Source organism: Rhinolophus hipposideros, assembly GCF_964194185.1.
Source record: "Rhinolophus hipposideros genome assembly, chromosome: 1".
Lineage (NCBI taxonomy): Eukaryota > Metazoa > Chordata > Mammalia > Chiroptera > Rhinolophidae > Rhinolophus > Rhinolophus hipposideros.
Genome location: NC_138047.1, coordinates 108653584 through 108676734, shown reverse-complemented (window position 1 = coordinate 108676734; position 23151 = coordinate 108653584). Strand labels below are relative to the sequence as shown.

At 56.1% G+C, this 23151-nt stretch overlaps 1 protein-coding gene across 1 annotated transcript; it reads right to left on the bottom strand.

Moving 5' to 3' along the window:
- Positions 1–6062: 6062 nt before the first annotated feature.
- CPZ (carboxypeptidase Z) lies at positions 6063–21731 on the bottom strand. The gene is made up of 10 exons (XM_081051306.1): positions 21707–21731; positions 20373–20747; positions 17781–17993; positions 15091–15287; positions 14381–14542; positions 13810–13968; positions 12019–12154; positions 10246–10385; positions 7139–7238; positions 6063–6479 (listed from the first exon to the last, which is right to left on the bottom strand). Exons 2-10 carry the CDS (start codon positions 20455–20457, stop codon positions 6112–6114), a joined length of 1560 nt encoding a protein of 519 aa, XP_080907432.1. The 5' UTR covers positions 20458–20747; positions 21707–21731; the 3' UTR covers positions 6063–6111.
- Between the last annotated feature and the right edge of the window lie 1420 nt (positions 21732–23151).

Below are 23151 nucleotides of genomic sequence, written 5' to 3'. Positions count from 1 at the left end.
GCAGGGAGAAGAGTGACGAGAAACCCCCCCTCCCCCTGTCCACCAAGAACGGAGGAGCAGCTCTGGGCAGGCCCCAGATCCACTCCCATAGTCGGTAATGCTCTCAGCCCTAGATGTTCCACCAGTACTCTCACCTGGATGGCTCCTGGCACTCACTTCATCTCTGGGCGCTCCTTCCAATGAGCCTTCTCTCTGCCTTTCTAAAAAACTTGGAATAAAATTCACAACATAAAACTCAGCATATTAACCATTTTAAAATATACAACTCACTGGGTTTTGGTATATTCACAGAGTCGTACAACCATCACCACTATCTAATCCCAGAATATTTCATCAACCCCAAAGGACTCCCACCCCCAGGAGCAGTCTCCCCACACTCCACCCCGAGCCCTTGACAGTCAGGGCCCCATCTGTTCTAGGGCACGTGGTCTGTCTGTTCAAGTTATCTACTTCTTCTAGGGGTAAGTTTTGTAATTTATATGTTATATGTTATAGATATTTATATTTTTCCAGGAAGCCATCTCTTTTCTTTCCAGGTCTTTAATTTTACCACCATAGAGTTACATATGAAGTTTTCTTTAAAAATTATTTTAAATTATCTTTCAGTGATTTAGTTATGTCTCTCTTCTCATTTTCAATCCTGTCTCTTGTATTCTCTTTATTTCTCCATCAGGTTTATAAGAGGTTTGCCTATCCTGTTGATCTTTTTAAAGAACCACTCTGGAGCTTATTAATACTTTCGGCGGTTTGGGTCTGTTTGTTCTCTATCATCTCTTTTCTCTAGTACTTTATTCTTCTCTTTTTAAGATACTTTCTTAATGTGATAAATTAATTCCTTTAATTTTAGTCTTCACTCTTCAATAATGAATGTACCTAAGGCGTTACATTTTCCCTGGGTACCAGCTTTCCTTGTGTCCCATCGAGGAGTTTTCCTTTTCACTGCTGTCAGGTTAGTTTCTGATTTGTTTTCATTTGTTTTCTGTGCCAAAGAGGTAGTACAGTCTAACTGTCTTCCAAAAGCCATTCTTCTCTTTTTCTACAGTAACAGAGCCCTCGGTTTTTAGTGGGCACAGTCCCACCCAAGATAAAAACTACAACTCCCAGCATTCCTTGAGCTAGGCATGACCATGTGGCTGGGTTCTGGCCAATGGAATGTGAGCAGAAACGATGATGGCAATGAGGGGGACCTTGTAGACCAGGGCCCTCCTGGGACTGTGGAGCAGGAAGACCATGGAGCCCAGGCTCTTGGAGAGCATCCTGCTGCCTGACCACCACCCAGCCCAGACCTTCATGTTCGAAATGAACTTCCATTGGGCTAATCCACAATTCTGTTGGTTCTCTGCCAAGCAGCTAAATCTGTTCTTAAGGACAAAGCATAATTTAAGACAATGTTTCTTATTTTCCAAGTGGTAATAGGGTGCTTTTGGGGGGACAGAGTGTTACGATTTTATTTATTTTTCTAATTTTTCTAGAATATGGCTAGAGAAATTCTCAACCTTTTAAATTTTTCTTAATGTTTTCTTTGAAGCTAAGGACAACATCAATTTTTATAAATGCTCAAAGGGGCTATGAAAGAATGTATAATCTCTCAAGTATGAAATATTTTGTATACATCTGTTAAATTGAGTTTGCTGATTGTGTGATGCCATTTCTCTAAAACCTGGTTTATTTATTTATTGTCTAGATTAGTCTGATTCTGAAAATGGTACATTGGAATTCTGCGTTTATTACATTCTTGTCTTTTTAAATAACTTGGCTTTATATCGTTAGCTGCTAAGTTGATTAGCGTTTTACACAGATTTATTGTTTTATCTGACTCATAAATCACTCTTTTAATTCTTCAAAATGACTTTCTGCCCATTTGATGTTTTTAATCTTCAGTTTCGCCTTCTCTGTGCTAAAAGGAACCCTCCTTTCCCTTTTTGTCTGCATTTCCTGGCCTCTCTTCCACGTCCCTTTAATTTCAAGCATTCTTTGTCACTTGCATTTAAGCATGCTTCTTAAAACACATACTGCCTTTTTTTTAAAACCCAAATTGGTGGTCTCTGTCTTTCAACGGAGAACCCAGCGCATGCACGTTTCCAGCAGTCTGCATTTTACTCCTTCTGTGTTCCTTCATGGTCATCATGTCTTCCTTGCTGGGGGCTCCTTTGCCTTTTCCTCCATTTGGCTGCTATGCACCCACCCCCATTCTCCCCCTTGTGACATCTGAGAGTGGTCCTGGGATCCCTCTCCCCACCAGGGGTCACCTTCCCTTTTCCACCTCCAGACCAGACTCCCGGTTCTGCATTACAATATGAAATCGAAACACCCAGTGCATGCGTGCTCCCTCTGGGACCCCCGGGTGCCTGGCCCCTCTGGAGGACAGCTGCAACCAGTTCCTGCAGCTGTGGCTCCAGAGTCAACCCTGGGACGACTTTCTACAGTCTCTTTGTTCCCCGGTCCCCATGGCTCGGACTTCTTCGGTCTCACAGCACAGCAGGAAGACCCTTACTCCCCATCTCCTCCATGGGGGGCTCTGTCCTAAGTAAGTGGTCCTTTGCTCAGGTAAGTTTCTGGGGTATGTATTCGCTTGACCCTTGCCAATCTGGAAACCTCTTTCTTCCTTTGTGACCCATGAATTCTATCTGAACAGGCAGAAAGAAAGGGGTGAAGAGCACAGACCCATCCTAAGCCAGACTCCAGGTTTCAGCTGTGTGACTGTGGATAAGTTACTTAACCTTTCTAGAGTGGAAATGACCCTAATACGGCTCTCATCACTGAGAGGTGACAAATGAAACGAACTCATGTGGTAAACACTTTGGGCAGTGCCTGGACACCAGCTGTTATCACCATGGGTTGTTACTATTCACTGGGTGAAGGCGGCCAGCCAGAGCCCTTTCCAATGAGTACTTTGTAGACATCAGTCCATCATCTTCTAGCTCTGACAACAACAAATGAAAAGCCCAGGCCAAGCTGATGCTTTTCCCTCTACACTGTTTCTCTCCTTTAAGGAATGTGATCAGACTCTACCTGGCCATGTGTATCTCTACACCAGGCCTGTCTAGGACCTCACCAGCCCTCTCACTCTGCAGGCTTAAAGACATCATTAGTTCAAAGACTTTTTTTCTATTCTCTGTTTTTTTCCCCCCTGTTATTTGCATATGGGGCTGCTAAGTCTGTCCTCAAGCTTCCTTTTCCGCGTGCTCTCCTCTTGGCGGTGCCTTTGCTCTGCCTTTCAAGTTCCTCCATCACTTGGTCCTCGCTGATGTTAAGGCAGAACCCCAAAACGCCCGTCTCCTTTAATTCAGCTAATAAATGGATTTGGATTTACAAATCATGGGTTTTAGTTCCAGACATTTCTCAGGCTTCCTTGAATCTCTTCATTGTGCAATTCCAGTGGTGGCCCTTCCTCAGCAAGCCTGTCCCCTTAGCAGCCCTCCTCTGTCCTGCCCACTCCTCCTCCCTGGCGGCAGGAGCTGCTTCTGGACCTCCCTGGGTGTCCTCAGCCTCCAGGATTAGCAAAAACTAATGATTTGACCTTATATCCTTAATGGGTTGTATCCCAGGAAAAAGACACTGCAAAAAAAAGAAAAGAAAAATCTTGAACAGTTTTTGGTCACGACGCCGTGGGTGGTGCTGTGGACCGGTGGTATTGTCCTTTTGAGACTAATGTGTGTGCGTTGTAAGTAATGCAAACGAGCAATTATAAGAAATACGAATTCTATCATTCCGGTCCTGAAAAGCAGGTTCTCAGAGCAGGAAAGGGGGTTAAGTAATTCTGAATTTGATTAGGAACCATCACTAGGAACTTATCTACACTGGCCCTTTAAAAGAAAACCTGTTTCTAGGTCTGTCCGCTGGTAAGACCTAGAAGCCATGACTTCACCCCCGCCCACCACCCTCACCTCCATCTCTCCCTCACCCCACACCCCCACCCCCATCCCACCCCTCTAGGAGGAACCCCAGTGCACTGGTTCTGTTTTCTAAATATTGTTTCCTACAATAGAAACCAGGAGACTGAGAAAATGAAATGGAGCAAGAGTACCTGTGTTCATCGTAGCTGCCAGATGGCAAAGATGTCTCCAAGGTCTGCTCCCATTCTATGAAAAGGACATAGGAGCCACAAAGTGTCTCCCCTGGACAGAAATGGGCACTGTGAGCCCCAGGGAAGGGCTGGTGTGGGGAAGACAGCTATCCTGTCCCCCCCCCCCCCGCCATTGCCTCTCTCACCATCTCTGTCCTTGTCCCAATCTTCCCCCCTCCACCACCGGGACCCAGGCCTCAGCTCCTGGCATGAACCAGGTGCTCGGCTGAGCTGTCTCTGCTCCCACACTAGCTCCTGTCCTCCAGACAGCTGTGAACACTGGCTGAGTGAGTGACCGATGAAGGCGAAGCCGTGAGCCTCACACCCGTGTCCTGGGCAAGGCACAGGAGCTTTCGGGGCTGCACTCAGACCCGTAAAGCAGCAGTAGCAGCCCCGCTCCACAGGCCTCTGGGGGTTGCATGGCACCTCTGCACAGTGCCTGGTACGCAGTGGGGCCAAAAACATGCTGACCATCAGAGCCACTGGCCGCATGGTGAATGTAGGGTATCAGGGCTCTGAAAGCGGAGAGATGTTTGGTAAATGCTCCAGATCCCACGTGCCCTGTCTTCTCACTGTGAATCGCCTACCGACACAAGCCTGTTGGAATGAGGGTGCCCCAGCCTCTCCCATACGTCCCCCCGCACAGGAAGTGCGCCTGGTCCCCTGGGCTCTGCTCTGAGCCCTGAAACCTCCTGAGATGCACTGCTGGCTGAAGCAATGGAACAATGCTGATGCTGTTGGTGGGGTTCAGGACAGTCGTCAGCTGGGGTCAGGCACTGCTCAAACGGGGTACCCATTCCTGTGAGGGGTAAACCTAGCCCAGGCCAGGACGCTAGAATGCAAGGGGCCACACGGCACAGAAGGAGCGAGCAGAGAACCCACCACATCGCAGATGGTCCTTCTGCTATGGGTCGAGTTGCATTCGCCCTGGGTGTATGTGCCAAAGCTCTAACCTCCAGCAGCCGTGATTGTGACATCAAGTGGAGATCGCATCTTGCAGAAGTGATCCAATTAAAATGAGGTTATTAGGAGGGGCCCTAATGCAATATGCCTGGTGTCCTTATAAGAAGAGATTAGGACGCAGACACACACAGAGGGACAGCCATGTTAGGACACGGGGAGAAGGCAGCTACCTGCAGGCCAAGGAAAGAGGTCTCAGAAGGAACCAAGCTGCCCTCACCGTGGTGTCAGACCTCCAGCCTCCACAACTGTGAGATGACAGATTTCTGTAGTTTAAGCCTCCCAGTCTGTGGTACTTGTTACGCAGCCCTAGCTGACTAGAACACCTTCTTTGCCAGCATTCTCTGACAGGCTGCGTAACTCCTGTCAGATTCCAGGACTGACAGCCCTGCCTATGAGAGGGGTGAACCAGGAGGGGAGTTTGGGGCAGTGGGGTGTCCCTGAACCTGAGAGAGCAGCTTCATAAGAAGGGGAAGAGTCAGAGCCCCACAGAAGCCTGGGAGCCTCCAAGTGTGATGCGGGCGGTGCTCCCCACCTTGAGGCCTTGACCCTGAGGGGGTCCTCTGCTACCCACCCCCCTCCTCCCAGCCGGATGCCCCGACCTTTCTCTTTTGCATCCTTCCTCCATATACTCCCAGACACACACTCTTCAGCTGCAGGACCCAGAGTCCCAGCCCCTTGCTCAGCCCTGCACCACCCTCTCCAGGTGTGGCCTTGGGCATGTCACGTGCCCCCACCCAGCCTCAGTTTCCCGTCTGTAAAGTAGAGGGCCCCTCTCACTTTAAGGACCATGCACAGATGGGTTTGAATGGCAGACCCGTTAGTGGCCGCTTATAGGATGGCAGGAGCACTTGACCCAGGGTTATCGGGTGGGCGAGGCCAAGGGAGGCCCTCACTGAACAGGGGTTCGAGTCGTCTCCCAGCAGACGCCTCCCACACAGAGCCTCTCATCACGATAGGGGAGAATAAAAACACTTTAATTAAACAGAAACAGCTTGATGGGATGTCTTTGGAAGACAAAATCAAGAGCCAGGAATGTTGGGCCAGAGGTGGGCTGGGCTCGTGTCACACACGGACGGTGGCACCTAGTACTTGAGCAGCCAGCGTGGCTTGTGCTGGTTCAGTGACGTGAAGTAGGACCACCACCAGGGCTTGCTCCTGCTGGCCCCTGGTTGCCTCCGTGCCCTGAAGGGCTCCTGGCCGGGTTCCTCCGGCTCCCTGTGTGGGCCGGCCCCTCTCGGCGTGTCTTGGAGCCCAGGACTGCTTCTCTGTGGCCCCTGAAGGAACCTCTTGGGTCCAGGCCCCAGAGGCTGGAGAATAAAGTCCACACGACCAGCCCTCTTCATCCGGGCAGGGATGGTGACTTTCTTGATGACCTTGGAGTAGCCAGGTGCTTGAGCAATGACGATGTGGGATCCTGGAGGCAGTAGTCTCCAATAGTCACCATCTGGGGCTATGGACAAACAGAATAAAATGATTCTCATATCTCGCTTAGAGTCAACCTTGAGAGGATGGGTAATGGGAGACGGAGTGGGTGTTAGCCGGGAGGGCAGATAGACTCCAAATTTACACTTGCCTCTGCACTGGCCTGAGATGTCCATCCCATCTCCTCCCTCTATCAAACTCCTACTCATGCCTCAAAGCCCTGTGCAGGCACCACTTCCTCTCTGAAGCCTTCACACACGATCCCCATCCTTCATCCCTCCCTCCTCTGGACCAGGTAACCACATCACAATCTTTGTAATTTTCAGATCAGTTGTGAAATCCCCAAGGAAGGGCAGCCAGAGCCCACACTGGACACGCCAACCCATCACTGGGACATGAACACACATGGCCTGGAGGCGTCTCCCTCCTGTAATCTTTCAGAAGGAGGCTTCTTCCCAGCAGTTATTTCTTGATGAACATGGAGTACACACTGACTGTCAGTAGAGCCGAGCACACTGTCCCCTGGGCCAGATGCTGCAGGAGACACAGCTTGAGGAGACGCAGCCCCAGGTTCCCGCCCTCCCGACCAGGCTGAAGAGGATGAATGCAGCCACCTCGAGGAGCGTGGGGACGCAGCGAGTGCTTGCGGGACCGGCAGCCAGGACACTGGCCCAGGAAGGAGCTCACCTGTGGTGATGTCGTGACGGATTCCCTTGACTGAGATCCGGGCGTTTTTGACCGGCTTGCCAAATTTGTCCATCACCACTCCTTTGATGCCCCGGTGCACCTGGGGGACGAAGCACGAGGGCACCAATGTGGCACGTCCTTTGGTGTCCTTTGGTGTCCTCCAGAGAGCCCACGGCTGCCCCAGCCAGTCCCTGCATGTCTCTCCTCAGAGCCGGGGGTCCCCAGGTGGCTGAGCCTACCATGTGCCTTGCCATCCTGAGTAAGTGATTCCCCTCTCTTGGCCTCAGTTTCCTCATCTGGGAAATGAGGGTGACCATCTCCCGGGTTCCCGGTCCGGCAATCAACCCCGTTACAGGTTTATAAATGACCACCAGTGCTGCTTGAGGGTCTGGCTGACATCTCCTGGGCCGTGAGCGCTGAGCAGAAAACCCCTTCATGCCTACCTTCTAACACACCTGAGTGTCCCCTACCCCCACCTTCATAACCAGAGCAGGTTGGTTCTGAGCCGGGGTCCCAAAGGCCGTGTGGGCCATGGGGAGGGCATAAGCCAGGGGCTGGAGCCCTGGCCGTGGCACCAATGCCCTCTCTGACCTTGGGCAAGCTACCTCGCATCTCAGCATGGTCGCCCAATCTGTAAAGCGGGGTCACGATGCTTGCCAGGGTGCTGCTAGAGAATAGCAATCCATGCACGGATGGCGCCAGAGCTGGGCCACAGGGCCTGCCTCCCGCTTATTAATTGTGAACTGGTCCTGAGCCCACGCCTGCAGCCCCTGCACCCATCCACGGGCTAGACTCGGACACTGCACTTCCCAAAGGAAAGCTCCTCCCAGGACTGCCTGATCCTACTCACATTTCTAATTAAGAACTCAGCAATAGACAAGCCAAGCCACCCAACAGCTTGGGTCCACAGGTCACAGCAAACAAGGCCAGGTGATTGGGTGGAAGGGGAAACTCAGCCCAGTGAGGCCGGTCTCTCCGGGAGGCTGCCACGCCCACCTCCAGTGTTGCCCCAACATCTCCTCATCTCCCTCACCTCTCCCACTGAGACGCACGTCGCAGTCCTCTTCCTCCAGGAAGCCCTCCCTGATGATTGCCCCATCAAGGGCCTCCTCGGGGGTCCCACAGTCCTGGGCTTCCCACTCCCAGCCCTGACCTAACTGTGATGTCACTGACTGCCCTTCCCCCAACCTGAGAGCAGAGGCCGGACACATAGTGGGACCTCATTTAATGCCAGCTTGCACTGGCCAGATTTTGTTTTGTCCTTGCTCTCAGGCTTACGACACGGAGCTCCACCACAGGGAGGAGAGATGGCCCACACCCCCCTCCCGCTCCCGACTCAGGGAGATGGCGACACCCCCAAAGGCCTGGTCCGGATCACCGTGAAAAAGGCCTCAATGGGCCACGACAGGCCTGATCCTTATCAGAACTCGGCCGGCTTTCTGGGGGGTCAGCCCTGGGGGCGGATGTGCCCGGCCGCACGCTATTAAATCTTCATATCCCGAGACTTCACATACAATATCCTCGGAGTGATCCCAGCTCCATTTAAAGCTCCTTAAAACTCATTTTCACCAGACAGCCGTAAAACGGAATGAGTGCGGGGTCTGGCCTGGAGCCATTATTAAATCCTGACTCGCCTCGTGCAGCCAGAGGTCGCTGGCACAGCCATAAAAGAGGAACGCAAACGCTCATGACATGCAGTTGTTATCTTTGCTGTTCCTGTTGCTGTAGCTGCTGACCCGGGAGGCTCCGCCTGGTTCTTGCCTGGAGGTTGGTTCCTGATCTTTCTAGAAAGGAGGGGTTCATGGACAGGAGTGGGGTTTGGGGCAGCCAGATCTGAGTTCCAGCTCTGGGCAGTCGCTGGGTGACAACAGACAGGCCTCGTCACTCTGTCTCCTCCTCTGGCGGTGCCACTGTCACCAAGAGGCGGGAACAGGAGCCGGAGCATGGCCCAGTGACGCCGCCCAGCACAGCACTGTCCTTTCCACAAAACTGTCCTTTGGTCTATAAAATGGAGCAGGCTGTCAACTGCCCAGGACTGGTGTCAGGATTTGATGCCATATGTGGGGGGTTCCAACTGTAAAGTGCTGTGCACTTACAACTCCCTCATGATTGCCTCTGGGCAGGTCTGCTTCTCTCTTAGAGCCTGCTTCGCACTGGGACATTGTGTCAAAATGCAATTTGTGTGACTCCTGAAAATGCTTGAAATAAAATATAGCAGAGCCTTCTGTAAATCACTGTTGTCTTTCATTTTGACTTCCTGCATTCCTCTCATGCACGTGGCCTTACTGAGGACCCATGACATCCCTCCGCTGTGAGCCATGCTGGGGACACTGAGGTGTAGGTCAGGGCTGGGAGAGGTGGCGGGACAGCTGGCACCCATTCCCTGCTCAGTCACCAAACCACTGGGCGACTTGGGTCTCTAAGTCCAGGGAGGCGTTATTTCAGACACGTGCTCTGAGGCTCCAGCTCACTGCCCACACAACTATTTCTGGGTGTCCTCAGCCCCCATGACAGCAGTTACCCCTCCGCCCAGCTGCCCCACCCCTCCCCCACCAGCCTGTGCCCTGCTGTCCGAGTCCAAGGGGCAGACGTGCCCGAGGCCCTGGACTGCAGGAATAGCCTGCGGCTTGGAGACGTCACCACCAGGCCTCATCCTGCCCAGTGCCCACCCATTTCCACGGCCACTGGGACCCTCACACCACTCCCCCTGCCCGAGCTCTCCTTGTCCCATCACCTCTCCCTACTCTGTCAAGACACAGCCCAGGTGCTGCCTCCTCCTGGAAGCCCTGTGGCCTCCGAGGCTGGGTCAGGTGCTTCCCCAGGGAGGCCCAGGCCCCCGCACTCCCCTTGTTCAATTATGTCCCTTTAGGCCCTGAGACCCTTGAAATACCTGGGATCTGACGTACGCCTCATGGAAACCCCAGCATCCCCCAGGGCACGGCCTGTGGGAGGAGCGGTGGCCAGAGAGGCTTCAGTCATGAACGAATGAGTGGTCAACTAATAAACAACTGAAATATAACTAAATGCACGGGGTCCCTGACGACAAAGTTGAGGGGTCACCTCGTGCCCGAGTCCGCCCCGCCCTACCCCAGGCCGCCAGGGCTCACCATCTCCATGAAGTTCAACAGCGGCTCCTTGTTGTGCTGCCAGAGCGTGTAGAGCGCCTCCTCCGGGGGGAACTTGACGCAGCCCAGCTCCACCGTGATCTCGAAACAGTTGCTGTGCAGGTAGTTGAAGTCTGACATGCCTGCAGCAAGGGGCACATGTCACGACCGCCTCCACCACTTAAGCTGGTGCCAGCGGCTGGCGCTGTCACTATCCCCACTCCAAAGAAGGGGCACGGGGTGTTTACAGCTCTCACTCAAGAAGGAGTGGAGCTTACTATGAACCCAGGTTGTTTGAGCCCTGAGGGTTTACCCACCATCCTCTGCAGCCTCTCAGTGGGTCAGGACTGAGCCGACTTTCAGTCGGGAAGCCGGCAGGCAGCCTGTGGCCATCACACGCCCCCCTGGGGTCCGGGCGGCTGGCCCTCCCCTGGCCTGGCCCCCAGTGATAATACTGCCCTTTATCTGGACGGTCCTGAGAATAGCCTAGAGAGGAAGGTCCTGTCACCTCCATCTCCAGGGAGGACCCTGATCAGCAGGCCGGACAGCCAGCCAGTAGAGTGGTAGAGAGACTTGCCTGGAAGCAAGTTGGACTGATGGCCGTCCCACCCGCCTCTTCCCCATCTGCCTCTGGAGGTTCCTGTCCAGCAGGTGGAGCAGCCCTGTGTTGGGAACAGCTGGGAGATCCTGGGCCCTTAGGAAGTCAGGCGGTCCTCTGAGCCCGGGTACGCAGCGGCCACTGTCAGTGACTTAACATTCATAGCCCGCAGTGCGGCCATACTCCGTCCCTCTGGCCCTTCTGGCCTGACCACTGGCCCCATTCCTTCCCTAGCTGTGAGAGACCCTTTCCCCTGGGAGTCAGGGAACCCTCGAGCCTGGGTTCAGGGAGGGAGACAAACTGCTTTGCCCCCACCCCCCGCCCTGAAAAGACAGCACATTCCAGGTGGGGTAGCAGGGGTGAGCTGGCTTTGGAACAGTAGCCCAAGGGGCCACCCTCTCTGCCAACACAGGAGGAGGGAGGACAGGTTTGCAAGAGAGTCCCATCTCTGCCACCTGCAGTGTGGACCTGTGAAACCCTTCTCTTGTCTGAGCCCAATTCCCTCATCTGCCGAACAACACAAATAGTGAATGCCATGGGGGCGTGCAAAGGTGGCAGGTGGAGCCCAGGGAGTGTGGGCCAAGCCCAGCGGGAGCCCCTCAAGGCGCAGGGGGCCACATGCACTCAGCTCTGTTCTGTGCCCAGTGTGCACCTAGCATAGCTTTAGCAAACAAAACCACGAGACGCCAAGTTCAAGTTGAATTTCAGAGGAACAACAAAGTTTTAGGGTTAGTATGTCCCCTGTAACATGTGGTACATACTATACAGTGCCACAAAATTCTTCATTATTTCTCTAAAATTCAAATTTAACTGGAGGCCCTGTATTCCACCAGCATCCCTACTTCACCCCCTAAAGGCAAAAATGAACTGGTCACAGGTGGAATCAAGACACGGACGTGTCCATTACACAGACGACAGAAATGGCAGCGGGATGTCCCAGGTCCTGTACCTACAGCACAGCACAGATGACCCTCATCAGGACAGTAACTAGGACTAAAGCCAGGGAAGCCCCACAGGCACCAGCCCCAGTGGAAGTTTCCCCACCAGGATGTGTCTTTGCTGCTCTCCAAGGTTCTAGAATCCAGTTACCAGCAAAAGCTGCTAGACGAGGTCCCAAGTCCCACCTGCTCCCCTCTCCCTCCTCAGCCCTCCCCCAACCCAGCACTCCAGGGCCTCACCTCCAGTGAAGCTGTACCAGTCGGCCCCATTGATGATGCTTCCCCTTTTCAGGAAGTTACCCCCACACCTGTTCTCCGACCTGTCCATCATCATGGGGTGGACATCGGCATAGGCCCTGGCCAGCAACTGGAACATCTGGAAAGGAGACCAAAAAGAGGTTTCCCCAGGCCAAGACCAGAGGCCCTCAGTCCCTATAGTCCCACTGACCCACTGCCCTCAGGAGAGCAGGGAAAGTCACCATCAGTCTCCCAAACCCTGGGCACATGAGCAGCAGGCCGGGCTGGGAACAGGCCCAAGCTGGGGGGTGGGCACAGGGCAAGGACGTGGGGAGTAACTCCAGCCCAGAGAACGGCATAGGTGGGTGAGGGAAAGACTCAGAGACCAGAGACCACAGCTGTAAATGAAACAAGGTGGGGCACGGGGGGCTGCTCGGAGGAGGCAGACATACACAGACACGTGGTCCCAGCTCCTGCCACCTGTGACCCTGGGGTGTGGGCTGGCTTTGGCGGTCAGCACTGAGCTGGAGCCCAGCTCAGAGCAGGTTTCCTGGGGAGCAGGCAGAAGGGGCAGGTCTGGGGGCCTTGAACGCTGCCTTGTTGTTGCCCACAGGGCTCCATGGAAGTTTGAGGGGGTGACGGGACACCCTGACCAGCCCCTCATTGCTCTTCCGCCCCCAGCACCTCCCCTGGGACCCTGGTTTCCACAGAGACCACTACTGGCTGTGGGGCTGAGGATTATCGATCGGGGATTGATGGCTGGTGGGGAAGACGCTGTGTTCTGACTCTGTGGGACTCATTGGGGTGGATCCCTCCCTGGGGACATCTTCACATACCTGCCTGTGAGAGTCGGAGATGCTGAGCCCGGTGCCCAGGGATCCTAGGCCTGGCCCAGCACCAGGGACCAGAGCCAGGCCCCCAGGAGGTCCCCCAGCTATCCCTGGGGTCACTTACTGAGCTCTGGGCACGGAACGTGGCACCCCTCCAGGCCCTCGGCCTGTGCTGGCTGCAGGAGCCAGTGAGTGAGGGCGTGAGTGCAGACAGGAGAGCAGGGTGAGCGTGGGGGGCCTCTCTGATCACCCCTCCCTCGTCTGTTTTTCATCCATGAAATGGAAAGGGCTCCACTCCCACACCCTTCCCAGCAGAGCCTGCATGAGGTCCAGTATTGGGCACGGAGAGGGACCCAGTCAGGGCTTCAGGGGAGAAGAGGGCTACAGAGGGTCCTGTCATCATCCCAGGTCTCAGTCCCTGCTGGTAGGACCAGAGAGGGAAACTGAGGCCTGGAGAGGAGCAGGACCTCCTCCAGACCCAGGTGATGAGGGGGCCAGAATTCCTATTCGGATCCCACTGCACTCCAACTCCCAGGGAGCCAGATCCTTAACAACCCCAAGGCCCACAGGAAGGATGGACTGGTCCAGAGCCAGGCGGGTGCCATGCGCGCTGCAGCACTGCCCTCTGCTGGCCTTTCCCAGAACCCACCCTCCACTTGGACAGAAAACACCAGGTGGCCTGGTGGGAGGGCACTCGCCCAGGGTTCCCCCCCTCCCCCAGGCTCCCAGATACGGACACTGGATGAAAGGTGGGTATAGCCAGAGGCGGGAGGGGCTGCTTCCAGCTGGGCTGAAAGGCTTCCTGGAGGAGGGGGCTTTGGCTGGGCCTGGAAGGCTCTTAATGGTTCAGCGACACTGAGGGCTCAAAACAGGACTGACACTGGGCCAGGCCCAAGGGTACCACCCACACCACCGCTTCCCCTGCACCCACCAAAGCCACCCCACCACGGCACCCACCTCTCACCTTCTCATCGGGCGTGGGAGAAAACATCTTCTCCTCGTGGGGGTTCTGGGAGAGGTCAAAGGGATAGGACACCACCAGGTCGCCCCCGTGCAGACTGGCTGAGAGCACGAAGGGGGTGGTCCTCATCCATTTCATTATTGCCTTTGTCTCAGGGGCCACCTGGTCCGGATGGAGGAGGTGGTCCTGAGCCCTGGGCACGCCCCGCTAACCACCCCAGGCCAATACCCAACCACTGGGCTCTCACACGTGCCAGTGCTCCTGCCTGCAGTTCTCTTCCTGCCTGGCAGGGATGTCACTTCCTCCAGGCAGCCTTCCTGGGCATGCATTCCCTGAGCACCTCCCAGGCTCTTGGTGTTTTCAATGCATGCTCCCTGAATTCTACCAACACCCAGTGAGGAGGTATCCCCGTTTCACAGGCAGGAAACTGAGGCTAGAGGGGAAGGCTTTAACTGCCAGGCTCTCCTGTCTTGGGGAGGGACCACACCTGAGCGGCCCTAATAGCTGAGCCCCCAGATGGATGCATGACTGTGGGCGGGGCCCAACCTGGCGGGCATAGGCAGCAGCGGCTCACCTTACCCCACCAGTAGTGCTGCGGGATGGGGATGTGATCTGTGCGTGCCCCGCGGGCCGAGATCAGGCGGTAGAACTCGGAGGTCAGGTCGGGGAAGTTGCGGTTCAGGTCCAGGTTCTGGGCATTCTGCCTTCCGCTTGTCCAGCCGTTGTAGCCAGCACCCTGAAAATACAGGCCACCCCCACACAGGGGTCCGTCGGCACTCCTGCTGTGATTGTTCCAGGGGCAGCGGCAGGGCTGGGCTGAGAGCTGGAGGCCGCGGCAGTGATTCCCCTCTGGCTTTGTGATGAACTTGGGAGCACGTCGGCCCTTGGCCTCCTCTGCGTCTCTCAGGCCCCTCCCGCTGGCCCCTTGCTGACCCTGCAAGCTCAGGGCCTGGCACTGCCTGCTCCCCCTGCCTGGAGTGCCCCCCACGCTTACACACTGCTCGGCCCCACCCCTGCGGTCAGGAAGCTCCCAACCTCCCGCCAGCACACTCGCCCTCTCTTGACTCCCTTGTCATCGTCCTTTTGCTCCACGGCACGTACCACCTTTGCACGCATGAGTTATCAGCGCCTGTCCCCTCCCTGCCCAGCCAGGACAGGCCCGTGCTGATGCCTGCTGACGCCGCATCCCCTGGAACGGGGGGGCACCCAGACCCTCCCTGACAGCTAGGAGGGCGTGGATGGGGGCGGCAGAGGCAGCAGCCCACGACGGCCTCAGGCGCTCACCTCTGCGGCCGCCACCTCATAGCCATCGGGGTTCATGGAGGGCAGCAGGTGGATGCGGGTGGTGTTGAGCAGGCGCTGAACGCGGGGGTTGCCCAGCAGATACTCAGAGCACAGGTACTGGGCCAAGTAGATGAGCATCTCCCGTCCCGCCACCTCGTTGCCGTGGATGTTGCCGATGAGCTTCACCTCGGGCTCCACTGGGGGGACATGGTGACCTGGGGGTCATCTAGCGCCCTGGGCTCCCCACAGCCTTGAGTGCCCCCTCAGTGGGGGTGGCCGGACGTTCTGACACCTGTTCATACTTGTTTTAGCCTCAGCATTTCTGTGCCTAATGAGGTCTCCTGGAGGGCATCACTTTCGTGGCACTCATTTGTCATGTTTAGCCATAATTAGTAGCGTGACAAATCCAGGATATTAATTAATGATAATATATGGTATCAGTGGACTGTGCAAATTTTGTTGTAGCCACTCTTCATGTTTGTGTAATAAGTTAAGGTGTACATTGGTGCTTAGATGGGAAAGCAGCTGGCCCGTGGATGGAAAGAAGAAAGGAAGGAAGGAAGGAAGGAAGGAAGGAAGGAAGGAAGGAAGGAAGGAAGGAAGGAAGGAAGGAAGGAAGGAAAGAAAAAAGGTAGGAAGATGGTGGGCGAATAGATGGATGGATAAATGGATGGATTGATGGGTGGATAGTGGATGGTTGGTTGGATGGATGGATGGGTGGATGGATGGATGGATGGATGGATGGATGGATGGATGGGTGGATGGGTGGATGGATGGATGGATGGATGGATGGATGGATGGATAGATGGGTGGATGGATGGATGGATGGACAGATGGACGGACGGATGGGTGAATAAATGGATGGATGAATGGATGGATGGATGGATGGATGGATGGATGGATGGATGGATGGATGGATGGATGGATGGATGGGTGGATGGGTGGATGGATGGGTGGATGGGTGGATGGATGGATGGATGGATGGATGGATGGATGGATGGATGGATGGATAGATGGGTGGATGGATGGATGGATGGACAGATGGACGGACGGATGGGTGAATAAATGGATGGATGAATGGATGGATGGATGGATGGATGGATGGATGGATGGATGGATGGATGGATGGATGGATGGATAGATGGGTGGATGGATGGATGGGTGGATGGATGAATGAATGGATAGATGGGTGGATGGATAAATGGATGGATGGATGGATGGAGTGTGGGAGAGTTGACCAGGAGCCTGGCAGCCTTACTAGCTGTGTGACTTTGGGCAAGTCAGCTCTCCTCTCTGAGCCTCACCTTGCTCATCTGGAAAATGGTGTCTCCCTCCCTGGCTGCACTCAGCCCAAAGACTTGCATCTGTGGGAGCAAAACCCTGTGTCCCTACAGCATTCAAAGGTGTAAAAGACCCTGAGGATTTCCACAACAGTCACCTGCCTTGACTCTCCACACAGGGGACACCTCCAGGCCGATGCTAATAGAGCAGAGTTCCCGTCTTCAGCTGAGAGCCCAGCACAAGGTGGGGAGGAGGAGGCAGGGTGGGCCGTGGAGGCTAGGAGGGGGCTGGGCTACCTCTGACCCCTAGCTGGGGAGAGGGCTTTGGACTCACGATATCCAAGCCACTAAGATAAAAACGGGCCTGCATGTGGCCGGCCTAGCAAAGGCACCAGTCGCTTGACCCCGATGAGGTGTGCATTTCAGTTAACTTATAGAGATGAGGGGTGAATGCCCGGGGCCTGCGTCTAGGTTTATCCCAGCTGAGTCACATGGGCACAGGGACAGATGAGCTGAGCAATAAGCCTGAAGAAGGACTGGCCCCTCACTCCGTGACCCCCTGCAAGGCCTGCACAGGGCACCTGTGCCTGACGCTCTCAGTGCCCTGGAGGTGGGAGAGTTCAAGGTCACCTTGCCAGGCAGGAAACAGGCTGCCAGCCAGGGGGCTGAGTCCTTGCTAGAACCTTGGATTTGGGGGCCAGAGTCCCCACCCCAGCCCCAGAGCCCACACAGCCTCTGCCTGCCCGACACTCAGCCCCACAACAATATTTTTCAGCAGCTACACTCCTGGCTCGAGTGGCCCTTTCTCATTCATGGTGGAGAGGGAACTGTGGCTGCAGTGAAGTCCGACTTTCCTCTGCAAGAACGCAGCTCTGAAGGGACCGGAAAGTCTGGCATTTTCCATGCTGCTCTCCCTCATCTCAAAACAGGAGCACTAAGCCTGACATGACTTAAACTGGACATGAGTTTTACAATGGAGAAATAATTTTATTCACAACTCTGTGATACCACCTTCCCCAAGCAGCTTAAAGGAGCCGGACCGGGCTCTGGACAGACCAGCCTGGGGTCGGCTGCCAGGGCAAGGTTGCAAAACGACAAAATGCACAAGCGATTACGTGTTCCCTATAGGTGCACAAGGGTCCGGCAGCCATCGTTCAGCCCTCGCTCTCTTCTCCCTGACTTGTGCAGTCCTCGTTCCCGGGACCGTGTCCCCTCCCTCTCCGTGCTTCCACATGGCCTGTGGTGGTGGCCGTGCACCAAGCAGAGCTCCGAGGCCTCTGCCCACGCCCTGTCCCCCAAACGTCAGGGTCTATGATTAGGATCGCGGACCCCGGCTTATGCCCCCCACGGCCAAGCAGGTGAAGAGCCCTTTCCCGGAGGCCTCTCAGTGGGACAGTGACAGTGGCTTACTCAGCTCATGCTGGCCAGGGCGGCCCGAGAACTCGATGACCAGCAGCTCCTTGCCATCGAAGCTGCGCCCGATGCTGTAGGTCTTGGCAATGTGGGAGCAGCGGGCGGCCGTCCGCCTCAGCACACGCACCATCTGGGCGTAGGGGTGGTGAGTGAAGTGAATGAAGGTGGAAGGCACACCCGAGGGCAGTGCCTCCTCCACATCCAGGCCTCCTGCGGGAAGAATGGGGCGCTGGCGTCGGCCTCTGACCGCCTGCCGCCCACCCACGGCTGCTCTGTCTGCCCACGCCTGCTTCCCCGGCCACCGCCTGGGACCCTGACTGCTCGTGGGCCCTCACACCCCCATCCCCACTGCACTGAGGCCACTTGGGGGGCGGGACCCACGTGTTTCCCTGGGATGGCTCCCCGTCTATCTGTGTTTATGTTTTAAAGTAAGACTCCCTCTATAATACTTAATATCAGCAGCTAATAACAAAGGTACGAAGCAACATAGCTTCTAATGTTATTAAGAGTAAGAATAGCTACTTCGGAAATTTTATACAGTGCAGAACAGCAGACTAGGAAGGATGAGAAAGACCTACAGGACCCACAACCCAGAGAAGAGCGCTGTTTGTCGTGTGGCCTCCTGACGTTTCCTGTGCCAGCACGAGTCCCTGTCTGCCTTGTTCACTCAGGGGTCACGTAGAAAGGGTCTCAAGACCCCTGAGACAGCCACCAGCAGCTCCAAAAGGCTCCTACAGCCTACCGTTCCACTACGCAAGGACACCAGTTGTTTGCTGCTGTCACCAACAGGACAGTGAGCCTGTCCAGGGCCGGGAGAAAAGGGAGAGGGAGGGGGGAAGGGAAGTGGGTAGGGAAGGCAGCCTCACCCACTTAAGAAAGGTTCCTTAGGAGAAACTCATGGGCTTCCAGGTCTGGGGAACAGATGTTTTCCAGCACAGCCCACAGCCAGCTGGCCCTCCCACCCCCCTCACTGGAGCATAAGCTCTGGGTGGACATCCTGGTCGCTACCCGCCCCCCTCACCGCCGCCTGCCCTCTGCACTGACCCATGCAAGTCCCTGCGGGCTGCTCCTGGAGGAACCCTAGCAGTTAATGCTTTACCCTAAGTGTCTTACTCACCCTGTGGTTTTGCTTCTGCTAAAATTGGTTTTTGAGGAGATAGAAAGCAGACAGAACTGGCAATTTGGTGGCGGAGTTGCCCAAAATAACCTCTTTCAAGCCAAGTCCACGGGCTTTCCCAGGGCAAGCAGAGTCTGGATTCCTCCATCTGCATCCCGGCCCCACCCCAGCGCCTCCCCTGCCCGCTTCCTGCCTCTGCCCCTGCACAGGGCTCCTATCTGCCTGCGGAGTGCTGCCACGGACGCCCTGCCCCACACAGCGCTGGGAAGACGGGCCCAGCTGAGTCAGCTCCACGATTCGCCCTGAGGGGCACCCCACGCCCGCACACACAGCAGAGCCGCCAGCACAGACGCACCTGCGTGACCTCCCCTGCCACCCTGCACGTCACAGCCCGAGCCATGTACGCAGCAGGTGCTTACTAGCTGTTTGGGGAGTGGACAGATCAATGTGTCCGTCAGCCTGTTCACACCGGCTCTGCCAGGCTGCAGCTGATGACCCCGCTGCCTTTTGCCTTCCGAGTCTCCACTCTGTCATCTGTACAATGGTGACTAATATTCAGGGTAGTTGTGGGGCTGAAATGAGACCCACATGTGTGGCACTCGGCAGCAGAGCCTGTGAACCGCTCCCTTAGTTTCATGATATGAGTACATGAGAGGCCGGAAGCAGATATTGTCCTGCCTTGTCCAGTGTCACACGTGCCCATTTACATTTAAGCTTAAATTCATTAAAATCAAATAAAATCAACACTGAGGTCCTTGGTCAGACTCCAAGCAGCCAGTGTCCACGTGTCACTCGTGGCAGCTGTCTGGGACGACACAGGAAGAATGTTCATTGCAGCAGAAAGCTCTTAGCCAGGCTGCCATGGGTGGTGCTGCGGCCCTCACAGAGCCTTTCCTTCTCACCCAGCAGGGAGCACAGCAGCCCTGTAGGGCTTTCCCTGGCTCCACCCCATCCCCAGCCCACTGCCGAGCAGCCAGCCCTCCAGGACCTCTTGCACACGTCCCGAGATGAGTGGCTCACCACCACCCAGGGCCCACTGCCCCTCCGCTGGCTTGTCCACGAAGAACCAAAGCCTGCACATCTGCAGTCCCCTTTGCAGCTGCCTTGAGCCCACGAGGCCCACAGACCCTACTTTGAGGGGTCTGGCTACCAGCCAGTAGCCTATGTGTGATCTTTCAGGGCTGGCCCTCGGCAATCACAGGCTCTGCCTGGCAGGCCTCTTGGGGGCCGTGCCCTCCGTACAGCAGACGGGGGCATAGCCCATGGACAGCAGCCCGAGCGTAGCAGTTTTCTGGAGGGGGCTGCAGCCGAGGCCCCCCAGCCCCCGGGGCCGTCATGCTCTTACGCTGTCTGCGGTCCCAGCTTGGCGCCTGCATGCGGGTCTCCTCGCCGGCGCCCTGGTGGAGGCACGTTCCCACTCCTTTCGGTCACCTGACTGCTCCACACCACTTCTCCCCAGAGCCCCCATTTACCTCGCAGCTTCTCCAGGGGGTCGTAGCAGCCTTCCTCCTCGCCCCCGAAGTAGCGGCCGCAGTCGAGGAAGTAGGGCCAGGCCATGTCGATGGCGTCGAAGGCAGGCTGGCAGGCCTCCTGCAGGGCCTCGCAGACGCGCCGGCAAGGCCTGTGCACGCGGCCGCCCTCGCAGCGCGGGGCTAGCACGGCACAGCCCAGCAGCCGCAGGTCGGGGTTGCACTGGCCTTCCAGGAGGTGGTGCAGGACACTCAGCAGGATGTACTCGGAGCTGGACTCCACCGCCTCCCAGGACCGGTGCTCCAGGGCGGTGGGGAAAGCCGTCCGGTTGTAGGCTGTGTCACTGCAGGTCCTGAGCTGCAGATCCTCGCACGTGGCTGGGGGGAGGCGGGGTCAGCGGTCACTCCCTCCCACGAGGACCCACACGGTCATCTGTCTGACGCTTACTGAGGGCCTGGTTCTCGCAAGCAGACCCACCGGGGTCAGGGCCTGGAGGGAGGGGCCACCACTGTCTGGGTAGGGAGAGGTCCTGGACAAGGGCAACTTTGGAGGAGGCAGGGGCTGGTGGGAGGACCAGAGAGGGCTTCCGACCGGGACTGGGCTTCAATGCTCGCCAGTGGGTGAGCCGGCCTGGCCACTGGGTCTCAGCTCCCACATCTGTGAAATGGGAACAGGAGAGCCAGCCTGACTGAGGGTTTTCACCATAGGGCACGTCACTGACTTGTGTATTGGGAAAGTATTTCCTCCTTTCTTTAAAAGAAAGCAAATCTAGTCTCTCCATTTAGAATATACCAAATGCCCAAGTCTGGCAGGAAGAGACTTGCAGAAATGTCTGCTTCTGAGCCCTTCAGAAAGATCAGCTCCCACATAACGTTCAAAACCATGCCATGAGGCCAGCACTGCCTTCCTGGATGTACAAAGGAGGACACCAGGGCCCAGAGGGGGAGGGGCTTGTCCCAGCCCAAGACTCAGCAGGTGCCGGGCATGGGGCTGAGACCAGGGGTCAGAGGGTGAATGCGGCCTGTGTATTCTTCAAGTTCGGACCGCTGTGCCTAGAGCCCACCTCCGGGCCGCGACGGGGCAGCCGAGCAGCAGGGAGGAAGGGAAGGGACGGCCCTGCAGGGGCTGGACGCAGCCGGGCTGGAGGCCCATGCTGCTGAGGGAAGGTCCTTCCTTTTTCGTTCTGTCTCATTTCCAGCTGCTTAAGAAGCAGCGTGGGTTTGGGTAATGGGCCACATTATTAAGTGCACTTCAGTGGCTCAGCTCGAATGTGTTGATGACGTGGAAGGTCTACATAACTCCTATAAACAAAAAACGATGGTATCCACATACGTACCACTGTCTGAGGCTGACGGCCTGTGGCAGCCACCTGGAAAGAAAAAGCCAGCACTGTCAGGGTGCACGAAAGATGGCCACTCCACCTGACGGTGCCTACCGCTCACCGATGCCCGCCGGGCACCAGCCCCCTGCTGGCCCTGCACTTCATGGCAACCCTCTGATGTCCATGTGACCATTCTCCCTCACTGCACAGGTAAGGGGACTGGGTCTCACCGAGGTCACAGGACTTGCCGAAGACAAGACAGCCAGAGAGTGGTGTGGGCTCTCCGAAGCCCGGGGCTGACCACAGCGCCCAGCAAACCTGTTTGCCGACTGCCTTGCTGGACACACTCCCACCACGGCCAAGTTCCAGCCTCTAGCAGTTGAGCGACTAGTTCTCACAGAATGCCCAAACATTTAACAAGCAGCCCCCAGAGCCAGTACTGGGGCTCCAGCCCACCATTGCCTCTGACCCCACATTATTTGAAGCCCCCCCAAGTCACGGGGCACCAGCTCCCTGCCCTCCAGAACACTCTGCAAGTGTGGTATTCCTCTGTTTCCTGAGTTGGGGACCCTTTTCGCAGAGAACACACAAAACTTCCCTTGAAACTGTGGGGATCAAGGGCCCTCCTGGAGGCCCAGACACATGAACCCAAGAGTGAGACGCCTGGGTGCCCCAGTGACACCAACTCCGACCAATGCCACCTGCAAGGTCCTATCAGAAGCCAGTCTGCAAGCACCAAGAGGGAAGAACAGACTCTAAGAGACAGAGGTCGGCGCCAGATGTAAGCTCGGATGGAACCGCCCTCCCATGCAGGAGTCCTGGGAGGGGAAGGGCAGCCTGGAGGTGGGAAGAGCAAACACAGGAAAGGAGAAGTGGGTGTGTGGGGGGGGCAGAGATAAGGAGGCGTGGGAGGGAGGATCGTGTCCTCATCTGTAACCCAGGTCAGAACCCCAAGTCCGGGAAGGGTGGGAGCTGCTTTAGGATTTCAACGTAAGATCTGGGGGTCACGGAAACCTGCCTGAGCACACGTCAGCCCCCCATGGGGGAGATGCAGGGGGGCGGGACAACTCCCAAAGCTCTCGTGGGGGGAAGGCTTTCCAGGCACCCTCTCGCCACAAGGCACTGGTACAATAACTCCAGTGTCTGCCCTCATCACTGGTGACAAGGTGACGAAACCATCTACACAAATACGTGGACGTCTGTGGGAGCACGCCTGCCGCCCTGGGACCACCTCCCTCCTTGTCCAAATAACGTGATGAGAGAACACTGTGTGAGCCATGGGGGCAGCAGCGGGCAGACAAGATGCCCAGCAGCAGGTCCCACAGCCCTCTGTCCAGCCGCGCCCATCACAGCAGGGAGACCCTGGAATCAGTCTCTGTGCCTTCATTTCCCCATTTCACCTGGGGTTCGTTATAATCACTTTGTGGGAATAATGTAAAGGTTCTCCGAGACGACCCACA